The sequence below is a fragment of the Aedes albopictus genome, chromosome 3 (assembly GCF_035046485.1).
Source record: "Aedes albopictus strain Foshan chromosome 3, AalbF5, whole genome shotgun sequence".
In the NCBI taxonomy this organism is placed as follows: Eukaryota; Metazoa; Arthropoda; class Insecta; order Diptera; family Culicidae; genus Aedes; species Aedes albopictus.
In genome coordinates, this window is record NC_085138.1 from 321,556,169 (window position 1) to 321,576,617 (window position 20,449).

The window sequence follows — 20,449 nt, forward strand, 5'->3', positions numbered from 1 at the left end:
ATTAAACCCCTCCTGGAACCAAGCCTGCTATCCAGTTTAGCGTTATACGACCACCTTCGCAATTTTATGAGAGTTTTCGGTGTCAAGGTAGTAAAACAAATGATATTTAGTTGTTTTACATCTATTACGTCTTCTTCTTATTCTTCACATAACACATCTACCGGAACACAGCCTTTAAACTCCAAATAACATGAAAGTAGACAGCAGTGGAAGCAACGGTGTAGCCAGCATTTTCTTTTTTCGTGTTAACTCTCCTAAACAAACACGAGAAAAAACCGAATGAAACCAGGGGCGAACGGCCCCTCTCTCCATCCCTCTCTTTCTAGTGTGGAGAGTGAGCAAGAAAAACGAAGCACTCTTGAAGAAAACGCAAGAGAAATTCCATGAGGAATCTTTGGGGGAATTGAGTGATTTCTACGAGGGACGAAATGGTATTCCTGATAAAATTCCTAAAGGAATTAATAAAATAGTCACATGAGATATTTCTGTACATATCGCAGCTGGAGTCCAGGCTCCGCGTTGTTTTGATTATGGCCGGCCGAATTGAGAAACGGCTGGTGTTGCAAATTTTGCCTCGAAAAGTTCTTGTGCATTGATCTCCGGATAATACGCGATTGTTATGAGAGTTTGTCTTATTCTCATGGGGACGCTGGAATTCATCTTCATTTTCGCGTGATTCGCCTGAAGTTTTTGGTGATATTGCTGTTAGATGTCCGGGACACGCAAATGGAACTCGACAATTTCGTCTCGAGAGTACTGGAATTCGTATATTTTGGTAGTCCGTTCCTGTACATCGTTATGGTGCCTAAAGGTTGACCAAACGTATCCTTTGGACATAACCCTTCCATGAACAGCACCCAAATTCCCGTGACACCTAGGCCTGAGAGGACGTAGAGGTCTCTGCATACCTTTCATAGGTGTCCAACCAATATTTCTTTCCCATCCCTCAGCTGTCGCAAGGACGTGGCCAGGACAGTTATTAGCCATTGGAGAATTGCGTCAATTTTGTCTTAGAGTCAGTGATTAGCCTCAAATCACTGTGTTTTGGTAACGATCAGGAAGGAGGCAATTCTCTTAACAGCGGTCTGGGACTGTACCACCCACGTATTTGTGCGACTTGCTTAATGCTAATGCTAATGCTGAAAATCGCGGCTGGAGTCCAAGCAGGATTTTTTGAAGGAATGCTAGCATGAATAACTGGAGGAATCCTAGTCAATGGTTCTAGAGGGTTCACAGCGAGAATCCACGGAAAAAAATCCAAGCTAGAATTCTTGAGAAAGTCATTAAAAAACCTGAAGGCCGTGGAACGGACCTGGTGTGGTGGTTACAGCACGTGACTATCACGCCGAGGACCTGGGATCGAATCCCACTTCCGATAAACTCCTTCGGAAGGGAAGTAAAGCGTGGGTCCCGAGATGAACTAGCCTAGGGCTAAAAATCTCGTTAATACAGTTAAAAAAACCTGATACCTTCACCAGGAAGAATTCTTGGATAAAAATCAAGCTGCCTCCTGGAAGAATCCAACCAGGAATCTTTAGATGAATCTTCGAAGAAAACCCTTGTGGAATTCCATTCGGTATTCTAGGAAAAAACCGAACAAGATTTTTTGAAAGAATTACTGGTGAATCACAAAATCCTCGTAACGTGGGTAGATCACCTTAGAATGGTGCGTTGCGGTGTTAGATCTACCAAATCAAATTTTGATCCTAATATTTACCGAATCTATTAATATTTCAAGATCAAAGTTCGATGCACTTTTCTGTGTTTATGTAGTATTTTTGTTTCAATTATCATGTTATTTCAGCAGGATTCAGGTAAATTTATCGTATGGTATTAATAATTCTGTTATTCTGTTATAATCAACGCAACCCCGTAACGTGGGTAGATCACCTTAGAATGGTGCGTTGCGGTGTAAGATCTACCAAATCAAATTTTGATCTTGATATTCACCGTATTTTTAAATATTCCAAGATCAAAGTTTGATGCTCTTTTCCTTGTGTTTTGTAGTATTTGTGTTTCAATGTACTGCTAATTAACATTTTATTTCAGCAGAATTCAGGTAAATGTATCGTACGATATAAATAATATTTTAAAAATATGTAACTGTGGCGAGCGTATCACTAGAGCACCTTTAACGGTGCGCTTCTATACCCCGTTTGGCAGCCCTCCATCATTGCAGCAAACTTTACCGGTCGCTGCTGGATGCGCTCGCAAAATAGTAGCGCTATAGGTGGGTGACCAAATATAGTAGCGGGACAGTTGCGCTGCTAAAAATGCTGTGGGAATATGAAAGCCCTTCCAATACGAATCAGGGTGATTAATTTGATTGCTACCGGTGTGGAAAAGTGTTGTTAAGTCAAAATGGTAGCGTTGCGTGGGTTGCTCGAATAGTAGCCGCCGTTAATGTTGCTCTAATATGTAGCTTATTTGACGTACGATGTTAATATTATTTTATATTTCAGATTATCAATCGAAGACTCTAGTAATTCAACCAAAAGCCAACAAGATGACGAGGAAAATAGGATGAATTGGGCAGACAACTGATTCGAAGCAGTCTAACAATGGTGTGCCTGAACGTTGACCAAGCGTATCCTTTGGAGTTTACCCTTCCACTAACAACACCCAAATTCCCGTGACACCTAGGCCTGAGAGATCGTAGAGTTGTCTACATTTTTCATAGGTGTCCAAAACTAATCATCCTTTCCTATTCCTCAGCAGTCGCAAGGACATGGCCAGGACAGTGCTCGACCATTGGAGGATTGCGTCAGTCTTGTCCAAGAGTCAGAGATTAGTCCCAAATCTTTGTGCTTTGGTTCGGACGGGAAGGAGACAACCCTCATAACAGCGGTCTAGGACTGTACCACCTACGAATTTGTGCGACTCGCTTAATGCTAATGCTAATGCTAATGCTAATGCTATTCTGTTATAATCAACGCACCCCCGGGCCGTGGCCAATCTGCGTTGAGTCGCTGAGCGATACGTCTACCAGTAGACTTGTATCTGCCCTATGCTAAACCGATTAGCATAGCAAGTCCTTTCCACTGATGGGTAGGCTCGAATGTCCCGCCCCTCCCTATAGGCAACTCCAACGGAAGCTAACGATCCCTCCGCATCTGGTGGCAGGAATGAGAAACCTATGAAAAGAGGGGCTCCTCCAAAATTTGCCATTGCGCAGCATAGGAAAACTGCACTTTTTTCACTTTTTCATATCGAATTCCGCATCGTAGAGAAACAAACGAGCACTTTTTGAAAAGAAAATCTAATTCTCTTTCAGATGCGCTTAGATCCGGTAGGTACTTACGAACAACTTATGTGATTAATTTGAGGAGCTCTTGCTATGCCTCCGGCGGGCAATCTTCCGGATTTTTTGTTAGCTGGTCAATCCGGTGTCTGTCGCCGTGGGCATCGAGATTGATGATAATAGAAGCCATTACCAATGGAAAATAGCAACCACCAAGGCAAAACATGAGTTAATTTAGAAAACGAAAAATTGAATTTTTGATGTAAACAAACGATTTCCACCTTATCTCACTTATGCTGTTTTTCTTTTTGAACCTGGGTTGGAACTGGATTGGCGGAAAATGTGTAAACAAACAAACGTCAAACAAACTTCAGTACAAGCGAAACCGAAGTCGGGTTGGGGTTGAAACTGTGATCTGATCCAGTTCCAACCCAGGTTGGAACTGGATAATAAAGAAAAACGGCATTAGCGCCTCTACAATTGGGGGTCATCCGAATTCACCTACAACCCATAGGGGGAAATAAGGAGTTTTCAGCTTCGAGATTTGTATTAATTATGACACCAACTCTTTCTATTGCTTGGAAAAAGGGACCACAATGTAACCAATATTCTGGTAAGAATATTTCAATAGCCTCGTAATAGAAAGAGTTGCGTGCCTGTTTATAGATACTAGTACTTCCCTTCGTGTTCCGGACCAATCTTGACTGAACGTTGTGTGGTTCACGTCCTTACTTTCACTTGCTTTTGTGCGGCGTACGGAGCCGCACGCCGTTACGCTTGGTCACATTGGGCCGTTCTCTTTGCTGCGTATATACGTTGTTTACAGAACCAGCAGATTTCTTTTCTCCCTGGTCAGAGCGTCTGCGTCCCCCGGAAGGTTCTTCAGATTCAGGTCCTCTCTTAGATGATATAATAAAATTCCTTCTGTGCGACATACGAAGCCGCTTGACTTGTCGTGAGCCATTTCGCTTGGTAAGATTGGGTCGTTTCCTTTGCTGCGTGTATCCGTTGTTTACATAACCTACAGATGTATTCCTCCTTGTTCAGAGCACTAGCGTCCAACGGAAGGTTCTTCCGGTTCAGGTCCTCTCTAAAATAATATAAGAAAATGGGCCGCCCAGTTCCACAAATAGGCAGCCACTTGTTTAAGTATTTCATTTATAGCAATAACAATACTAATGACCAGAGGTAGAGCCAACCATGCTACTAATAATATTAAGATTGATTCGCATACCGACTAAATTTTTCTTCTTCCACCCCTATCAAAACAACATTTTTCATTTCTTTCTCTTATATTTCATCTCGAGTATAGGATAATAAATGCAAAGATCGGATAATTGAATACATTCTTGTTGTTTTCCTTCTTTCACTCGTCGTCTGGTATTCCTAGAAAGTCTGGTGCATCATTTAAGTCGAATCCTTCAAACCAAGGTTCGTCGTCTGATTCTTCGAGGGTGGACATTTCCATTGGCATCTCGGTTGGTTGGTCTTCGTAATCGCCATCTTCCTCGTTGGTAGCTGTTGGGATTTCTTCCTGACATCTAGAGAGGTTTTTTGTGGCAAAATCCCGAAACCGCTCTCGATCCTGCGCCAGCGCTCGAAGGTCATCGATAGTAACTCCCAGGCATTGTGCATCCTGCTCGACACAGGTTTCCCATGTGTAACACGGGCGACCGACTTTTAGTGGTCCCGGGATCTGATATTCCGAAGCCAGCTTCAGGATTTCAGTTTGATCCATCCTTTGTAGATGAGCCCAGTATAGAAGGCGGGCCATCCTTAGCTTTCGGTTGATCGTGTGGCATTCTAGAGCCGTGCTTACATCAAAACAGCTAGCATCTTCCTGGTTCTCTCGTAGTGCTGGGGGGTCTTCCGAACTGCGTCTCGAGGCATGATATAGTCCTGTCACAATGAGTTGTTCCATTTCCCGAAATTTTTCTCGGTTCCTTTTGATTATAGTTGACACTTTTAGTCCATAGAAAACAATTGGGGATATCACTGTATGGTATAACCGTCTGCTGGTGCCCCAACGAAGGTTGTTCTCCTTAATAAAAGTGAGTAGTGAGTGGTACACCCTCAGCGCTTTATGTACACGATCGGCTACTGTCTCGCGTCGGTTCAGGGAGCTCGTTATGTATGCCCCAAGGTACCGCAACTTTGATACTAACTTGAGTTCATATGGTCCGAATTTCTCCAGGTGGGGTGCGACGATATCCGTAGTGCTGTGAGGGTCGCGAACGAGCACTTCGGTCTTCGTCACGTTCAGTTCCAGGCCAAACTCCTGCAAGCACGGCTGTAACAGCGACAGTAGACGGGGTATTTGCGATGGGTCCGTTAGGATAGCCAGAATATCGTCCGCGTATACACGGAGGCAAGGTAGACGAATCCGGCCGGCCTGTGCTAGGAAAAATTCGGGCATTTTTTGTTGTAGTTGGGACAACGCTTCGTTGAGTAAATACACGAACAGTTTGGGTGAAAGTGGGCAGCCCTGTTTTATGCCTTTCACTTTGTTGAAAGACGCCGTCCTCTGCCCGAACCATTGTAGGGACGTCCGTTCGGTCAAGCAGGCGGCGATTATTCTGTTGATTAAATAAGCTGGTACTCCGCGAGCAAGAAGTAATTGCGGTAGCTTTTCCAAATTTACCGTGTCGAAGGCTTGTCGAATGTCTAGCGATACAATATAAGTTGTTCGTCCTTTTTTCCAGCGCTCATCTAGGATTTGACGGACTATGAAGATTTGATCCTCCGCCGACCTGTTGTGGTGGTATGTGGTATGCATATTGGTAATTTGGTACATCACCTAAAACAATTCTATCTGCTCCAGCAGAAACCTGGAGTACACTTTATAGAGGGTTGGACACAGAGTGATTCGGCGATACTTATCTGGTCCCGTCGGTCGTGTCACCTTTGGGATAGGTATTTAAAGGGTTTCCACCATTTCCTGTGGGACTTGGTTGCTTTCCCATATTTTCCTTAGCAGACGATGTATCTCCTGAAGAAGGGCTTCGCTCCCGTAACGGATAAGTTCAGGACGAATACCGTTCGTTCCAGCGGCTGTGTTGTTACGCAACATCTTTACGATTCTTTCGACGTCTTGAAGTGTGGGCCCGGAGTCGGATGGAGGAGTTTCTGGTTCAGGAAGCCAAGCTATTTCTTGTTCGCTGGATCCAGACCGTAGTTTCTCCTCCCATGCGCGGATCGGAATGTAATGCGGTTTCTTCTTGTTGACCCGACGACGGTGTTGGCGTAAATATCGGTAAGTTAGACGAACGCGGTCTAGCGGTGTATAATTTTCCAACGTCTCGGAAAAGGCGCGAACCTTTTTTTCTTGATGTTCCTGATAAGCTAGTTCCCTTTTAATCCTCGCTTCCTTGCATAGTCGTTTCTTTGTTGGATTCTGGCGATCCGCAAGTAGCTCAATCTGCGCCTTCTCGTATCTTCGACCCGCTTGTTTCCGTTTAGGCGTGTTCGGTGAGCGCGGCATACTTAACGTCGCCTTTGCCGCTTCGAGTACCGCAGTATTTATTCGTTCCATCACATGTGCGGGTTCAGAGTCTGCATTAACCTCCGGTTGTGACTGCAAGTTTTCCTATAGTTTCTGATGATACCTCGTTTTAGCCAATGGGTCAGTTGTCAACAGCCCAACGTGGATATTGGGATGTTTTGGTTTTTGGGTAGCCGTAGCTGTGACTTCGCTTGGTGGTTGCCCATCTTTGTCAGCGCGATGTTTAACGCGGAGCGTTAGCAGCCGGTGATCAGAGAAACCACTATTGTCGTTCACGCATTTGCAGTCGGGCTTACGGAAGCGTTGGATTATCGGCATAACGATGTGGTCGATTTGGGCACGTCTGTTACCCCGTTGCCACGTACATAACACGTTCTTATCTGGTCCGAATTAGCTGCAGAGACGGTATCTATGAAACTGTAGCAGCTCTTTTAGAGCCTCGCCGTTAGGGTTTGTTGAAGGATGGAAGAGCAACGAGCCAACTCGTGCACTCTCTTCAGGAAGAAGATCTTCGTAACCAATATGGGCATTGAAGTCTCCAAGTATGATTGTGTTGTTTCTCTGTCGCGCACTCAAGCTTGTTAGATAATTGATAAGGGTTCCTATCTCCGGATCTGCTTGTCCGCTGATTGAGCGGGCGTATATCGAAAATATAATAAGCTGTTCGCCGAAGACTGTTATTTTTGCACCACAGATGTTATCAGATACTCGGAAGAAATTACACTCTGTGCCGAACTGCCCTCGATGGACTAAAATCGCGGTTCCCCCCCCCCCCCATCCTGGGTGTAGTTTCTCTTTGTCGGTTTACGTTATACCAAGCGTATGTATTTGTGGATGCTGCACAGGTAGCCAAACGCGTCTCTTGTAGGGAGGCAACGGCGACATTATTGGTATGAAGGAACTGGTCAATCCCAAGTAACAAAATTAAATTTATAATGCTTTTGAAGTATTCTTCAACACCTGTTCTTTAAAACCATGCATAAACCAAATTTCTCTGCAAAACGACATCAACTCAACCATAAACCCGCCATAAGACCAAAGAGGCCCATCCTACGATGCTCTTGGAGAGTTGTTTTTAAATTTCTCTTAAAACTTGTTGTACTTCCCAAGTTGTCCTCAAGGCGAATTGCTCTCTCCTTGTAGAATTCTTCAAGTGCACGATAAAACGATAATAAATTTGTCGGGGTTGTTGCTGATGCAGCTTTTATATCGACAGAAATGTTTGATGAATTAAATTGAAATAAAAACACAATGAAAATGACACATTATTGTAATCGGGATTAATTTATTACACAAATTGGAAATATTTCCGTGGTTTAACAAGGATGTCAAATGCCAAGCAAAATTCATCGTATATATGTTGCAAGATACTTCCAAAAATTGCAACGCTCTTCCATTATAACGCACTAATAAAATATTTAAATATATTATTCCTGGTCATGCAAACATTGCTCATGAGTTTTCTCAACATGGCTTCCATTGAAATCTAGGCCGGTGGTCGGTCCATCATCGATGGTTTTAATCAATATCACCATAAGATCGTCTTAAATTTCTTTCAACTCATGCTAGAGCTAAAAGTATAACTCAAGAATACTAGGATTTATAAAGTTCTCAATGCAGCCTAGTTGGCCTACATCAAGAACGTCTTAAATTTATCTCATCTTATGCAAGGGTAAGAAGTATTACTCAAGAGTACTCAGGCTTATAACGTTCTTGATGTAGGTTTATGCAAACTCCGCCGAGAACGTCATAAATCATGTACGCCAAATTGTAAACAAACAATAAATTATCGGACCGCGGTGGATTTTGTGAATCTCGTCCGATGAATTTAGTTATCAGCCCGGTACCGTTGCCAACCAGGCAGACCTTTTTCGTTAACCGGCCTTGATGCGATGCAGTGGCTCATTCCTCCGGTCAGCACTTCCAACAGGTAAGTAGTTGTTGATATTGAAGATTGATGATTGGAACCCCGTTTGCACGGGAATCGACGTCCTGCATTACCATACCCACCTCATTTCGGATGCTGCAACCGGAGGAACTTGGTACTGCACCGCGTCGCGGTTGGGTTTCCGGGCAGGTGTTCTTGATTGGCAGCAATAATGGAACGATGAGTATCAAAATCTGATGCTTCAGTTTTTTCTTGTATTTTTCATGTACCAAACTGTGCTCATGCGAGAACAGTTGCTCTTGATCAAGAACGGATGATTGAAGATAACTACGAAAATAAGTTCAACAGTTCTTGTTGTGTTTATGGTTTTATGAACTGAACCTCAAGTATTCTTGGAGGTGTTTTTAAAACCACATATTGACGAAGAATAATTCAGGCCAAACATGTCTAAAGGTCCAATCTGCAGAAGAGAGGCTCTCTTTGGTTCCCCTCTCTTTCGTTAATATCTCAGCTGTTTATTTGTATCATCATTGTCTCCTTGCATTGAACGATGGTCAAAACAATCGTCTTTTGATCTGTACTGCAAAAATAGTTGAAAAGTGTACCATTACTTTGCAATAATTGAAAGAGAAAGTGAACAAAGAGAGCCTCTCAAATGCAGATAGGACCTATTGAAATGTTCGGCCTGAATTGTGCTCAGCTGAAACTCCGATAAAATCAACTAGAATATGCAATGTTCCGATAAAGCTATCATAAAAACAAATAAAACCAAATAGAATTGAGATTGTTACTTGGGATGTGGTCCCTGTCGGATGATAGTGAGCAACCTGACACATTCCATGTGCCAGCTATGAAGATGTCTGCTGGCATGTTCAACGCTGCTGGTTCCTGCTGAGAACAATCACTGTGCTGTGATACTTCGTAGCTGTCAACGTAGTGTTGCTGCTGGATATGTTGGGCGTGAGGTTGTGGGAGTGGATCGGGTGGTCGAGGAGACAAGTTCTGCATTAACATGTCTAAAGGGTCTAACTCGTTTTGTAAACAAACATTGTTTCTGTCGCTGTAGAGCTCATCTCGATCCACCCACGCATTTGGGGGCCGTTATCAGAAAGAGCGAAGATAGATCTTTCTGATAACGGCCCCCAGATGCGTGGGTGGATCGAGATGAGCCCTACAGCGACAGAAACAATGTTTGTTTACAAAACGAGTTAGACCCTTTAGACATGTTAATGCAGAGTTGTATTCGCTTGTTGTTTCGCCCTCCTTTCTTGGATTCGTTGTGATTTGGGCTGCGTCTACTGCTAATCTCTTAGAGGGGGGACCGTATGACTGCTCGGGCTCTCTTGAGCGCCTGCCGGAAGCTATGCTGAGGACACTATCATAGTGCGTGTAGTTCCCGCGGCTTGAGAGGCGATGTACTATTTTCAGGGTTTTCCTGCCCCTCGCGTTCATTACATGTGCCGAGGAATGTTCTCGAAAAATTTCTTTTTGTAATTGCGTTGCTTTTTCCCCTACTTTTCACTCGCGGTTGTAACGTTGAAACGGCCTACTTTTCTTCACTAAAACAAAAGTGCCGAAAAGTACTACTTTTCGGCACTCTTAAGAGTGCTGAAAAGTAACACTTTTCGGCACTCTTAAGAGTGCTGAAAAGTAACACTTTTCGCACCTTTGCCAGAGCCCACTTTTCGATAACTTTCAAGGCTACCGTAGACACAGCTGCTACTTCTACATCCTCTAATGAGCTCGAATCTGAATCAGGACTATCCAGATTCAGATTAAGACTGCAGATCAGGCGTAGAAGCAGCAGCTGAAGCTACTTTTGCTCTTGCCCATGGTGCGGTTGCGGTACGACGACGACGACGGGAGTTTGCCTACCTGATCAAACATAAGCACCACGCTGACGTGCATGAATGCTGCCACGTGGTTCGTATTGATACATGTATGTACGTGTATCAAGATTATACCAAGGATTATACTGGATGGGTATTTTTTTGCAACTACAAAAAACATTGTATGCAACTCGTTGCAAAACTCGATTTTTTCAGCACTAGTCGTATTTATCCAACTCGGCAAGCCTCGTTGGATAAATGTACGACTCGTGCTGAAAAAATCATCATTTTGCAACTTGTTGCATAAATAACTAATTCTGAAGTCGAAGACGCTTGCTACTGCTAAGAGTGCTTCTTCTCCTCCCCAAAATCCTGGTTGCTTTAGACATTGTGAGTAATGTTGGACTAGTTGGTTTGCTGGAGTATTTGCGCACATTGATGACCATCCGCATTCTGTGAAAGCCACAACTGCTTGGGCATGCAAGCGATCCGTCCATTGGGTTAAATGTTCCTTGAAAAAATCTACGGCTATCGCCCGTAATGACGTGATTCGAAATTTGATGTCTTCCGCGTTGGGTGGAGAGCCCCAGATTTGGTGTCCGAGCGATGCAAACAAGCAATCGCCACACAGTGGGATCATTCTAAAAAAAGACGATCAAAACCTCTAAGAGCCGTTAGATGACATTTTAGCATATAGGTGTCTTTGGAAGATATGTTCAGAAAAATCTTCTCTATCTTTATGCATATTCACTGTATGGTAAAACTGTAGGGTGAACCCGAACAAAAAAAATATTTTTTCAAAATATTTTTTTAGAGGGTAGATGTCTTCAGCAAAGTTGTAGAACAAGTAATTTCAAGTAACTTTGCTGAAGACACCATATAGCTTGGACTTAATTTTTAGGGAGAAAATATGAAAGTTTTAAAAAACAACCTCAAAATCAGTTTTTTGAACTTTTCCATGATTGCATCGTAAAATTTCAACGTGATATGTTCTACAAGTTTGTAGGTACTACTGGAATACATTATCTTGCCGAAGACACCAACTCTGTAAAATTGAAAATTGCTCCAGTAAACCAATTTTTTTTGAAAAATTTTCACTATTTTCACTATTGAATATTTTTTGAATAGGCACTTTTTGGCAGCCGTGCTATCAAAATTTCACTGGCTCATCATGTCCAGAATAGACCAAAAGTGACTTAACAATCGGGTCTGATAAGGCACTTTGATTTGTGATGCTATTTTAATAGTCATTTTTCAAAGGAAATATTCACTAATTTCATACAAATCATTTAATACAAACTGAAAACTCACGAAAACTTTTCGACATATTTATTTGTTAATCAAAATAGTATTCTTGTTGAAATAGTCTACATTTCAAACACTGTGGTTGACTTTACATTGAATACCCGACAAAAAATATCACTTTTTAAATGTTTAGATGAGTTAAAAACTCACTATTGAATATTTTTTGAGTGGGCACTTTTTGGCAGCCGTGCTGTCAAAATTTCTATGGTTCATTATGTCCAGAATAGACCAAAATTGACTTAACAATCGGGTCTGTTAAGGCACTTTGATATCTGAAGCTATTTTAATAGTAATTTTCAAAGAAAATATTCACAAATCTCATACAACCTTTCGATATTATTTTTAGCTCATCCGAGTAGTAATTCTGAATAAAAAAAACAAGTTAAATAAATGTAAACTATTTCAACTGTTAGTGTCATTTATTTTGAACTACAAATTTTGAAAGAGGGAAAAGCCTCTTTGAGTGATTTCCTCATCTATGAAATCTTTCTCAAAAAGGCACAAAACCTTTTTATCTTTTCAAAAAATCGTTATAATGTAAACTTAAAACTAAAGGCTCCGCCGGAAAAGTATCCATAATCGAGCCGTGATCGTGATGCGGATTTGTCAAGGTAATATGTCTACGACGAAGGAATTTTGAAAATCATGGACAGGAATCGACCTAACGGACGCAGTTTTTGAAAACCGCAAAAAATAAATTTTAAAGAGTATCAAACAGAATAACCAATTTCAATAAAATATCTGTGAAGAATTTTCATCATGGCGTAAGATTTACAACCTAGAATATCTCTAACAGATACTGGCTGTTTCAATGTGATATAATGTTTCACTCGTTTTATTATTATTTTTCGATTTTCAACACAAAACTTGTAGAGGCATTCATTATATTTTCGCCTTTTTAGTTTTTTAACCGAAGTAATAATGTTAACATAGCAAATGAACAGAAATGTTATCATTGTTTTAGTTAATTGATTAATGTCTGTATTTTAACATAAACAAATGCATTGGGAATTACAATAAAAAATTAGATAAAAAACACAGTTTTTAAATAGTGTTAAAAACTCATTTAAAAATTTAAAAAGCGATATTTTTTGTCGTGTATTCAATGTAAAGTCAGCCACAGTGTTAGAAATGTAGACTATTTCAACAAGAATACTATTTGGATTAACAAATATTAATGTAGAAAAGTTTTCGTGAGTTTTCAGTTTGTATTAAATGATTTGTATGAAATTTTTGAATATTTCCTTTGAAAAATGACTATTAAAATAGCATCACAAATCAAAGTGCCTTATCAGACCCGATTGTTAAGTCACTTTTGGTCTATTCTGGACATGATGAGCCAGTGATTGATAGCACGGCTGCCAAAAAGTGCCTATTCAAAAAATATTCAATAGTGAAAATAGTGAAAATTTTTCAAAAAAAATGGTTTACTGGAGCAATTTTCAATTTTACAGAGTTGGTGTCTTCGGCAAGATAATGTATTCCAGTAGTACCTACAAAATTGTAGAACATATCACGTTGAAATTTTACGATACAATCATGGAAAAGTTCAAAAAACTGATTTTGAGGTTGTTTTTTAAAACTTTCATATTTTCTCCCTAAAATTAAGTCCAAGCTATATGGTGTCTTCAGCAAAGTTACTTGAAATTACTTGTTCTACAACTTTGCTGAAGACATCTACCCTCTAAAAAAATATTTTGAAAACATATTTTTTTGCTCGGGTTCACCCTACAGTTTTACCATACAGTGAATATGCATAAAAATAGAGAAGATTTTTCTGAACATATCTTCCAAAGACACCTATATGCTAAAATGTCATCTAACGGATCTTAGAGGTTTTGATCGTCTTTTTTCAGAATGATCCCACTGTGCGCCATCTCCTGGCATGCAGAGGACCCGTAGGACATCTTCGTCAGTATGCACCGTTTCTTCCATAACCTGTTAACAAATTACCATTTCGATTTAATACAAGAAATTTAAAGCGCGTAACCACTCACCTATAGCGCACCACGTTCGTAGAGAACTTGACAGTAAAATGAAAATGACAAAATGGCGTCGCCCGCTAGCTGACGCCAGATCAAATGACCTAGAGGTGTTCAAAAGATGAATTGTACGATTAATAATTCATCTTTTTTTTTGTAAGAAACCCGGAAAACTCAATGTGGGGTTGTAATACTTATTCCTAACTCTGTTTATACTTTTATTATGACAGTAATTGATTTAGTTATATATTCGACAGTAGTCACGTGCTATGCCCTACGACATTGACGATTCTATTGTCTGCCACTCATCAGTTTCGCGCCACCCAGCAGGGACTTGGTCTGGTACCCAATTCAGTTTCTCCCTTCCATTCAATGTGCCGCACCTCTTTCGAATTGTGATACATTGTACGGAATATCATTCTCTTCATTTGGATAGCGACTGTGTAACCCATTAGATTACCAGCTCCATCAAACATGAAGCGACTTATCGGAGACTGAAGACTCTATACCAATTTTGGCTCAGAGACAGGTAATCAGTGAGGTCCGTTTTTCTCGTTTGTCAAAGACGATTGAACGTATTAAGGCAAACTTTCCACTGCATATGCCAGCAATAAACGGTCGTCGATGATTACGTCTAGTGCTTTACAATGCAGCTGGAAAAACTAGAACAACACCTGGCCACCCTGATGCATGAAGCATTAAGGCGGACCGGAAGGTTTGATGAGGCGCCCCCACCTTTATCGTATGGTATTAATAATATTGTGAAAATATGTAACTGTGGCAAGCGCATCACTAATGTGTAGCTTATTTGACGGACGATGTTAATATTATTTTATATTTCAGATTATCAACCGAAGAATCTAGTAATTCGACCAAATGCCATCAAGATGACGAGCAAACCAGGATGAATTGGACAAACAACTGATCCGAAGAAGTCTAACAATGGTGTGCCTGAACGTTAACCAAGCGTATCCTTTGGAGTTTACTAATCATCTTTTCCTATTCCTCAACAGTCGCAAGGACGTGACCAGGGCAGTTCTCGACCATTGGAGGATTGTGTCAGTCTTGTCTAAGAGTCAGAGATTAGTCCCAAACCTCTGTGCTTTGGTTCGGACGGGAAGGAGGCAACCCTCATAACAGCGGTCTAGGACTGTACCATCTACGAATTTGTGCGACTCGCTTAATGCTAAATGCTAATGCTAATTACTGGCGAATCACAAAAAGAGTTTTCCTGAGTGTCCTGCAAATACTGCTTGAGCAGAAATAGTTAGAAGTGGTTAAATTATTGGAATGACTACTAGAATCCCAGTGGACACGTTGGAAAAATCTCTGGAATTCCATGGGAAATTCTTGAGCCATTTCCGAAGAAACCACATGAGAAACTCCTAAAGGAACCATTTCTAGAACTTCTAGTGTAATTTCTTTGCAGATATAGAACCCAGTAGAAATTTACAAAGGAATCATAGAAGGATCCTTGCAAAAATCTCTGGAGGAACTTCTTAAGGATAAATCACAGGAGAACTCCATCAGGAACTCTTGGAAGAATTGCCGAGTGTATTCTGAAGGAATCCCAAAAGGAATACCTGGAGACATCATTAGACGAAAGATTTTTTATTTTTCACTGCAGTAAATAAAATAATGTAGACCCCAGCGGCATCTGCCGGGTAGATTTCTTATTATAATCACATCAACAGATAACCTTGATCAAGGCCAAGTGTCATAAAGAAGAATCTTGCTTTATATGATATTGGTTAAAATAGTTGGAAAGGAATACTAAATAGGCATGCTATGAATTTGACTTATGTATGTTCTTGTATATTTTTTAAAATATATAAAATACTATGATAAAAAAAACTTAAGAAAGGCTGAAAATCAACTATTGGTTGAATGAATCCCAAATACAATGGACAAATCCGTGCCAAATCCGCGTATTTGGACGCGGATTCAGTCTAGTGGAGCCAAGGAAACAGTAATTTATCTGAGCTTCCACCACAAATATCCAACCAAACATCAAGTACACTCAGCGAAATTCATCGAAATACCTTATGAAAATTTGCTATAACAAATTCTTATGGGTGATATAAGAATACCTTATAAAAATTGATCGTGCTTGCTATGACAAATTTCATAAGATAGGCTTATGAAAAGAACAAAAAAATCTTAAAATGATACAGACTGGATTCCATCCATGAACGTCGGGATAACCGAGCCCGTGTTTTATCCACACAACTACCGACGCTTGAGAAAACCATGATGCTAAACATGAATAAAAGCCAAGCTGTGAGACGATTTTACGTCATAGAGTGACGTTATGAAATTCATCCGAAAAGACCGTTTCATAAGTTGGGCCTTATGGAAATCTTAAGGTTATTTGGCTGAGTGTATAACAACATTATCTCGGACTAGGGTTACCATCCTTCCTGATTTAGCAGGACATGTTCTAGTTTTAAACGAATTTTGGCCCTAATTTCTTAACAACTTCGATGAGTTTTGCTAATCTTCGAGAATATACATGAAATTATGGGAGATCTATTTTCAACCCAACACTAAATACGCCACCGAACCCCACAACGCACGTGCTGTACGTGTGACCGCAGGCACGAGATTCAGTTGGAACACCCCACACGACGAGGCGGGTAATTTAGTGACTTATTGCGACGAAGGGGTCACCGCGTGTGCGCGATCAAATGCGTCTGTTGTTTTCTCGCTCTCGTTCTAGCCCTCCGCGATGCACTTAGAGTGCATGAGACTATTGTAGCGAAGGGGTCCACCCAGCGCAGCTAGACAGACAGATCATATGCAGTAGGTATGAAATCGATCGCAATGCGTTCTTGTTTTCGCATATGCCGCGTTCTAAGTTCTATTCGCTGGTACCGTAAACCGGGGTCAAATTGATCTCCGGGTCGAAATTGATCAGACGATTTTCCGTTAGATAAAACATACTTCAAATAGTGTCCAAGCAGATATCGTTTAGTATCGGTTCACAACTGCACGATAGTTGAAAGGAAATTATTTAAAATATAATAAACTTAACTGAAAAACGTGTGATCAATTTCGACCCGAAGATCAATTTGACCCCGGTTTACGGTATTAGCTTAGGGTTGGGTGGGGGTCAGACGGCGCGGCGGCGGTGTCACCATCACCGTTGTTTTTTTTTTTCTCTCTAATCTTATTTTGCAAGCGACCTAAACGGTGTCATAGGCGAAAAAGAAGGTGCGTTTCAGGCTGTGTCACTTTCGACTGAGTCGCGGGTTCCAATATGCACACGGCGACTATATAAAGCGATCACATTTTGCAATCGAGTTATCAGTTGATAGTTGCACCTTCGTGTAGTCAAATACTCTTAAGTTTATTTATTAAAAAAAAAAACAAAAACCCGCTCAAAATGTTCAAAGTAAGTTTCTAGTTCTGTTGGAGTTTAAAGAAGTGATCCATCTGTAAAAGTGATTAACAAAAAAAGAAGAAAATAGTATAAAATAATGCAACAAAAATACAAATTGCTAATAAAACAAAACCCGTAACAATACAAAAGAAAAAAACAATTGCACATACAAATCATTATTTTTAACGAAATCCACTCAGTGGAATATTTTATGTAACAATTGTTATAAAGCATAGTTGCTAAAAGGAGGTAACAGTGAAGCAAATGGACCTTTCACGATGATATAAGTGTGATATAGGCCTAGAAGACACAGAAGCATACGTAACATTTCGAACATTTTCACAGTCACGGAAACATATTCGCCCAATGCTAAAAAGACTTAACCAACAATCAACTAGGTGGCGAGCGCCCCAGGTGGGCAGTTGGCCAACTATCAAATTTATAAATAGGCCGTTAAATTAGTGTACGATGGGAATCATCAATGTGTTACGTCTGTTTGTCTGTGCTAGAAGGGGTTTCAAATATGTGACAAGCAATATATCAAGTTTAAGAAGAACCGTTACAAAGGCGTTTGGATACCAATTTTCAAATTTAAATAAAAAAATAAGCGTTTCTAATCTGTAAAAAATCACACCTTTTCAGTTCGTCGTTTTCGCCGCCGCCGTTGCCGTGTGCCAGGCTGCCTACTCCCTGAACCCAGCCGGACCCACCTACGCCGGAATCCACACCCCAGCCATCACCAGCCAGCAGTCGAACATCCTCCGCACCTACGGCAACCTGGGACAGATCTCGACCCACTCCAAGACCATCGACACCCCGTACTCGTCGGTGAGCAAGTCGGATGTGCGCATCAGCAACCCAGGACTGGCCGTTGGACACGTGGCCGCCGCCTACCCAGCCGCTTACCACGCCCCAGCTGCTTATGCTGCCCCAGCGTACGCTGCCCCAGCCTATGCCCACCCAGCCGTCTATGGTGCTCCAGCCGTTAAGGCCGTCGCCGCCGCCCCAGCTCTGCTCGGAGTTGCTTACTCCGCTGCCCCAACCGTCGCCCACATGACCTACAGCAACGGACTCGGAATCAACTACGCCTGGTAAGATGTGCAACTTCGGACCACATACACCATCGGACATCGGCAACGGACCTCCCCCCACAGCGCCCCCAATGGCAAACGTGAAAATCTCGGGAATTACAACGCAACTCTAAGTCACGCACAATCAACAGCACACACAGTCAACTAGGAACTGGGAACCACGTGGTACAATGACACCCTTGACCATAGGTTGAAAACGTTCCTGACACGCAACTTTTGTGATAAAGAACAACAGCAATAACAACGGGTAATAAAGAGAAAACTTGAAAACATTTGAGCCAACAATCGTGGAAGTTGTGCTGATTTGATCTTGAAGAATTTCCAATAGGGCACGAACGATGGAGTCCCGCGGGTAGAGGCAAAGAACAAACCAAGGACAAAACAACAACAAGTTTTGCCATTATATCTCATTTTACCATTCTTATGTTATTTATGAATAACACTAAATAACTCGAATAGGGCCCATATAGCCGAGGCGGTAAACGCACGGGTATTCAGCATGACCATGCTGAGGGTGACGGGTTCGATTCCCGGTCGGTCCAGGATCTTTTCGTAAAGGAAATTTCCTTGACTTCCTTGGGCATAGAGTATCTTCGTGCCTGCCACACGATATACGCATGCAAAATGGTCATAGGCAGAGGAAGCTCTCAGTTAATAACTGTGGAAGTGCTCATAGAACACTAAGCTGAGAAGCAGGCTTTGTCCCAATGAGGACGTTACGCCAAGAAGAGAGAGAGAGACTAAATAACTCGAAAAGAACAAAAAATGTTATCATTGCAAAATTTGTTATTTCTGAGTTATTATTGAATAACAATAAACAACTCTGGAGGCGAATGAATTAAAATTACAAAATTTAAAGCCTCAAAAAATAAATAAATAAATAACTGAATAATGGCAAAATATGCAATCACGACAAAATAAGTTCTTCTGAACATCTCAAGTAAAATAACATCTCGATGGAATATTTTGCAATCATAATGAGTTGATAAGTTATTTGATATTTTTATATTTTGTCAGAGAGAATAACATGAGATGATCAAATATTGCCATTAAAAATTAATAGATAAATGACAAAACTTGTTAGGTTTGTTGGGAGTAAGAGCTAAAAAAACAAAAATAATAACTGAATTTATACCGTAAAATAACTCAATAATAAGCCTACTTTTCTATTTGATAGCATCACATCTCCTTTTCTATATATGTTTTACAATAAGTGTTTGATTGATGCTAATTGCTTGCTTAAATTTAGTCATGACATCATGTTTCTAAATTCTTTGTTTCTTAATACACGTAACTATAATTACAACGCTGCAATAATATTGTCACTTCCTTCATAATTGAATCCCACAAATTCTTCTTCAGAACCAAGACTTGTTTTATTATTGAGCGATGGCCTTGGTTCTGGGTTTTGTTCTGGTGAAACGGTCGATCCTACCACTTTCTTTAAATGAGCAACATTTTTTTTATTTTGCTTACCAGTGGTTGGGTTTTTCACTATTGCTTTGGGACCACTCTTCCTTGCTACGGTTTACCTATTTCAAACATAAGTATTACAATTTCTGAAATATCGCTTATGCGTCCATTATACAGTACCTATTTCGATCAAATGTAGTTTGTAATTTGTTTGAAGGTGTCAAGTTTTGTATTAATGCAGTGTTCTCTCCTTCAATATCAGATTGTTTCGCATCTTCATACTCCTCATCGTCGTCTGGCAACTTCATACTCCTTTCCTTTCTTCTTTTGTAGAAAATCTCGATCTCGATAGTCCGAATATGAAACTGCTGTCTCTATATCTTCAATACATGGAAGCTTCGAACGGATTGTTCGCCCATAGCATAATTCCGTTGGAGTTTTCCCAGTACACGAATGTGGAGTAGTCTAGTACATGATCAAATAATCCTCTAGATCCTTTTTCCAATTTCTGCGACTTATTTACAATCGTTTTAGCAACGATCGGTTTTGTCTTTCTACCAATCCGTTTTCTTGAGGCCAATACGGAGCAGAATGATTCAGACAAATTCCATGAATCTTACAACACTCCTCGAAATCTTTCCCGATAAACTGTTTTGCGTTGTCTAACGTGATGGTCCTAGGGTATCCTAGCCTTGTGGAAATCCGATTGAGTCTGTCTACAGTATCCCGTGAAGTTATTCGAGTCATGATTTCTAGCTCCTTGTATCTGCTGAAATAATCAATTATTACCAACAGATATTCACCCGATGCGATGGT

General features: G+C 40.9%; 1 protein-coding gene across 1 annotated transcript; it reads left to right on the forward strand.

Moving 5' to 3' along the window:
* Positions 1 to 17,058: 17,058 nt before the first annotated feature.
* On the forward strand, positions 17,059 to 18,513 carry LOC109401204 (cuticle protein 67-like). The gene is made up of 2 exons (XM_019673675.4): positions 17,059 to 17,141; positions 17,772 to 18,513. The coding sequence occupies exons 1-2, from the start codon at positions 17,133 to 17,135 to the stop codon at positions 18,222 to 18,224; spliced, it is 462 nt and encodes a 153-aa protein (XP_019529220.1). The 5' UTR covers positions 17,059 to 17,132; the 3' UTR covers positions 18,225 to 18,513.
* Positions 18,514 to 20,449: the final 1,936 nt, after the last annotated feature.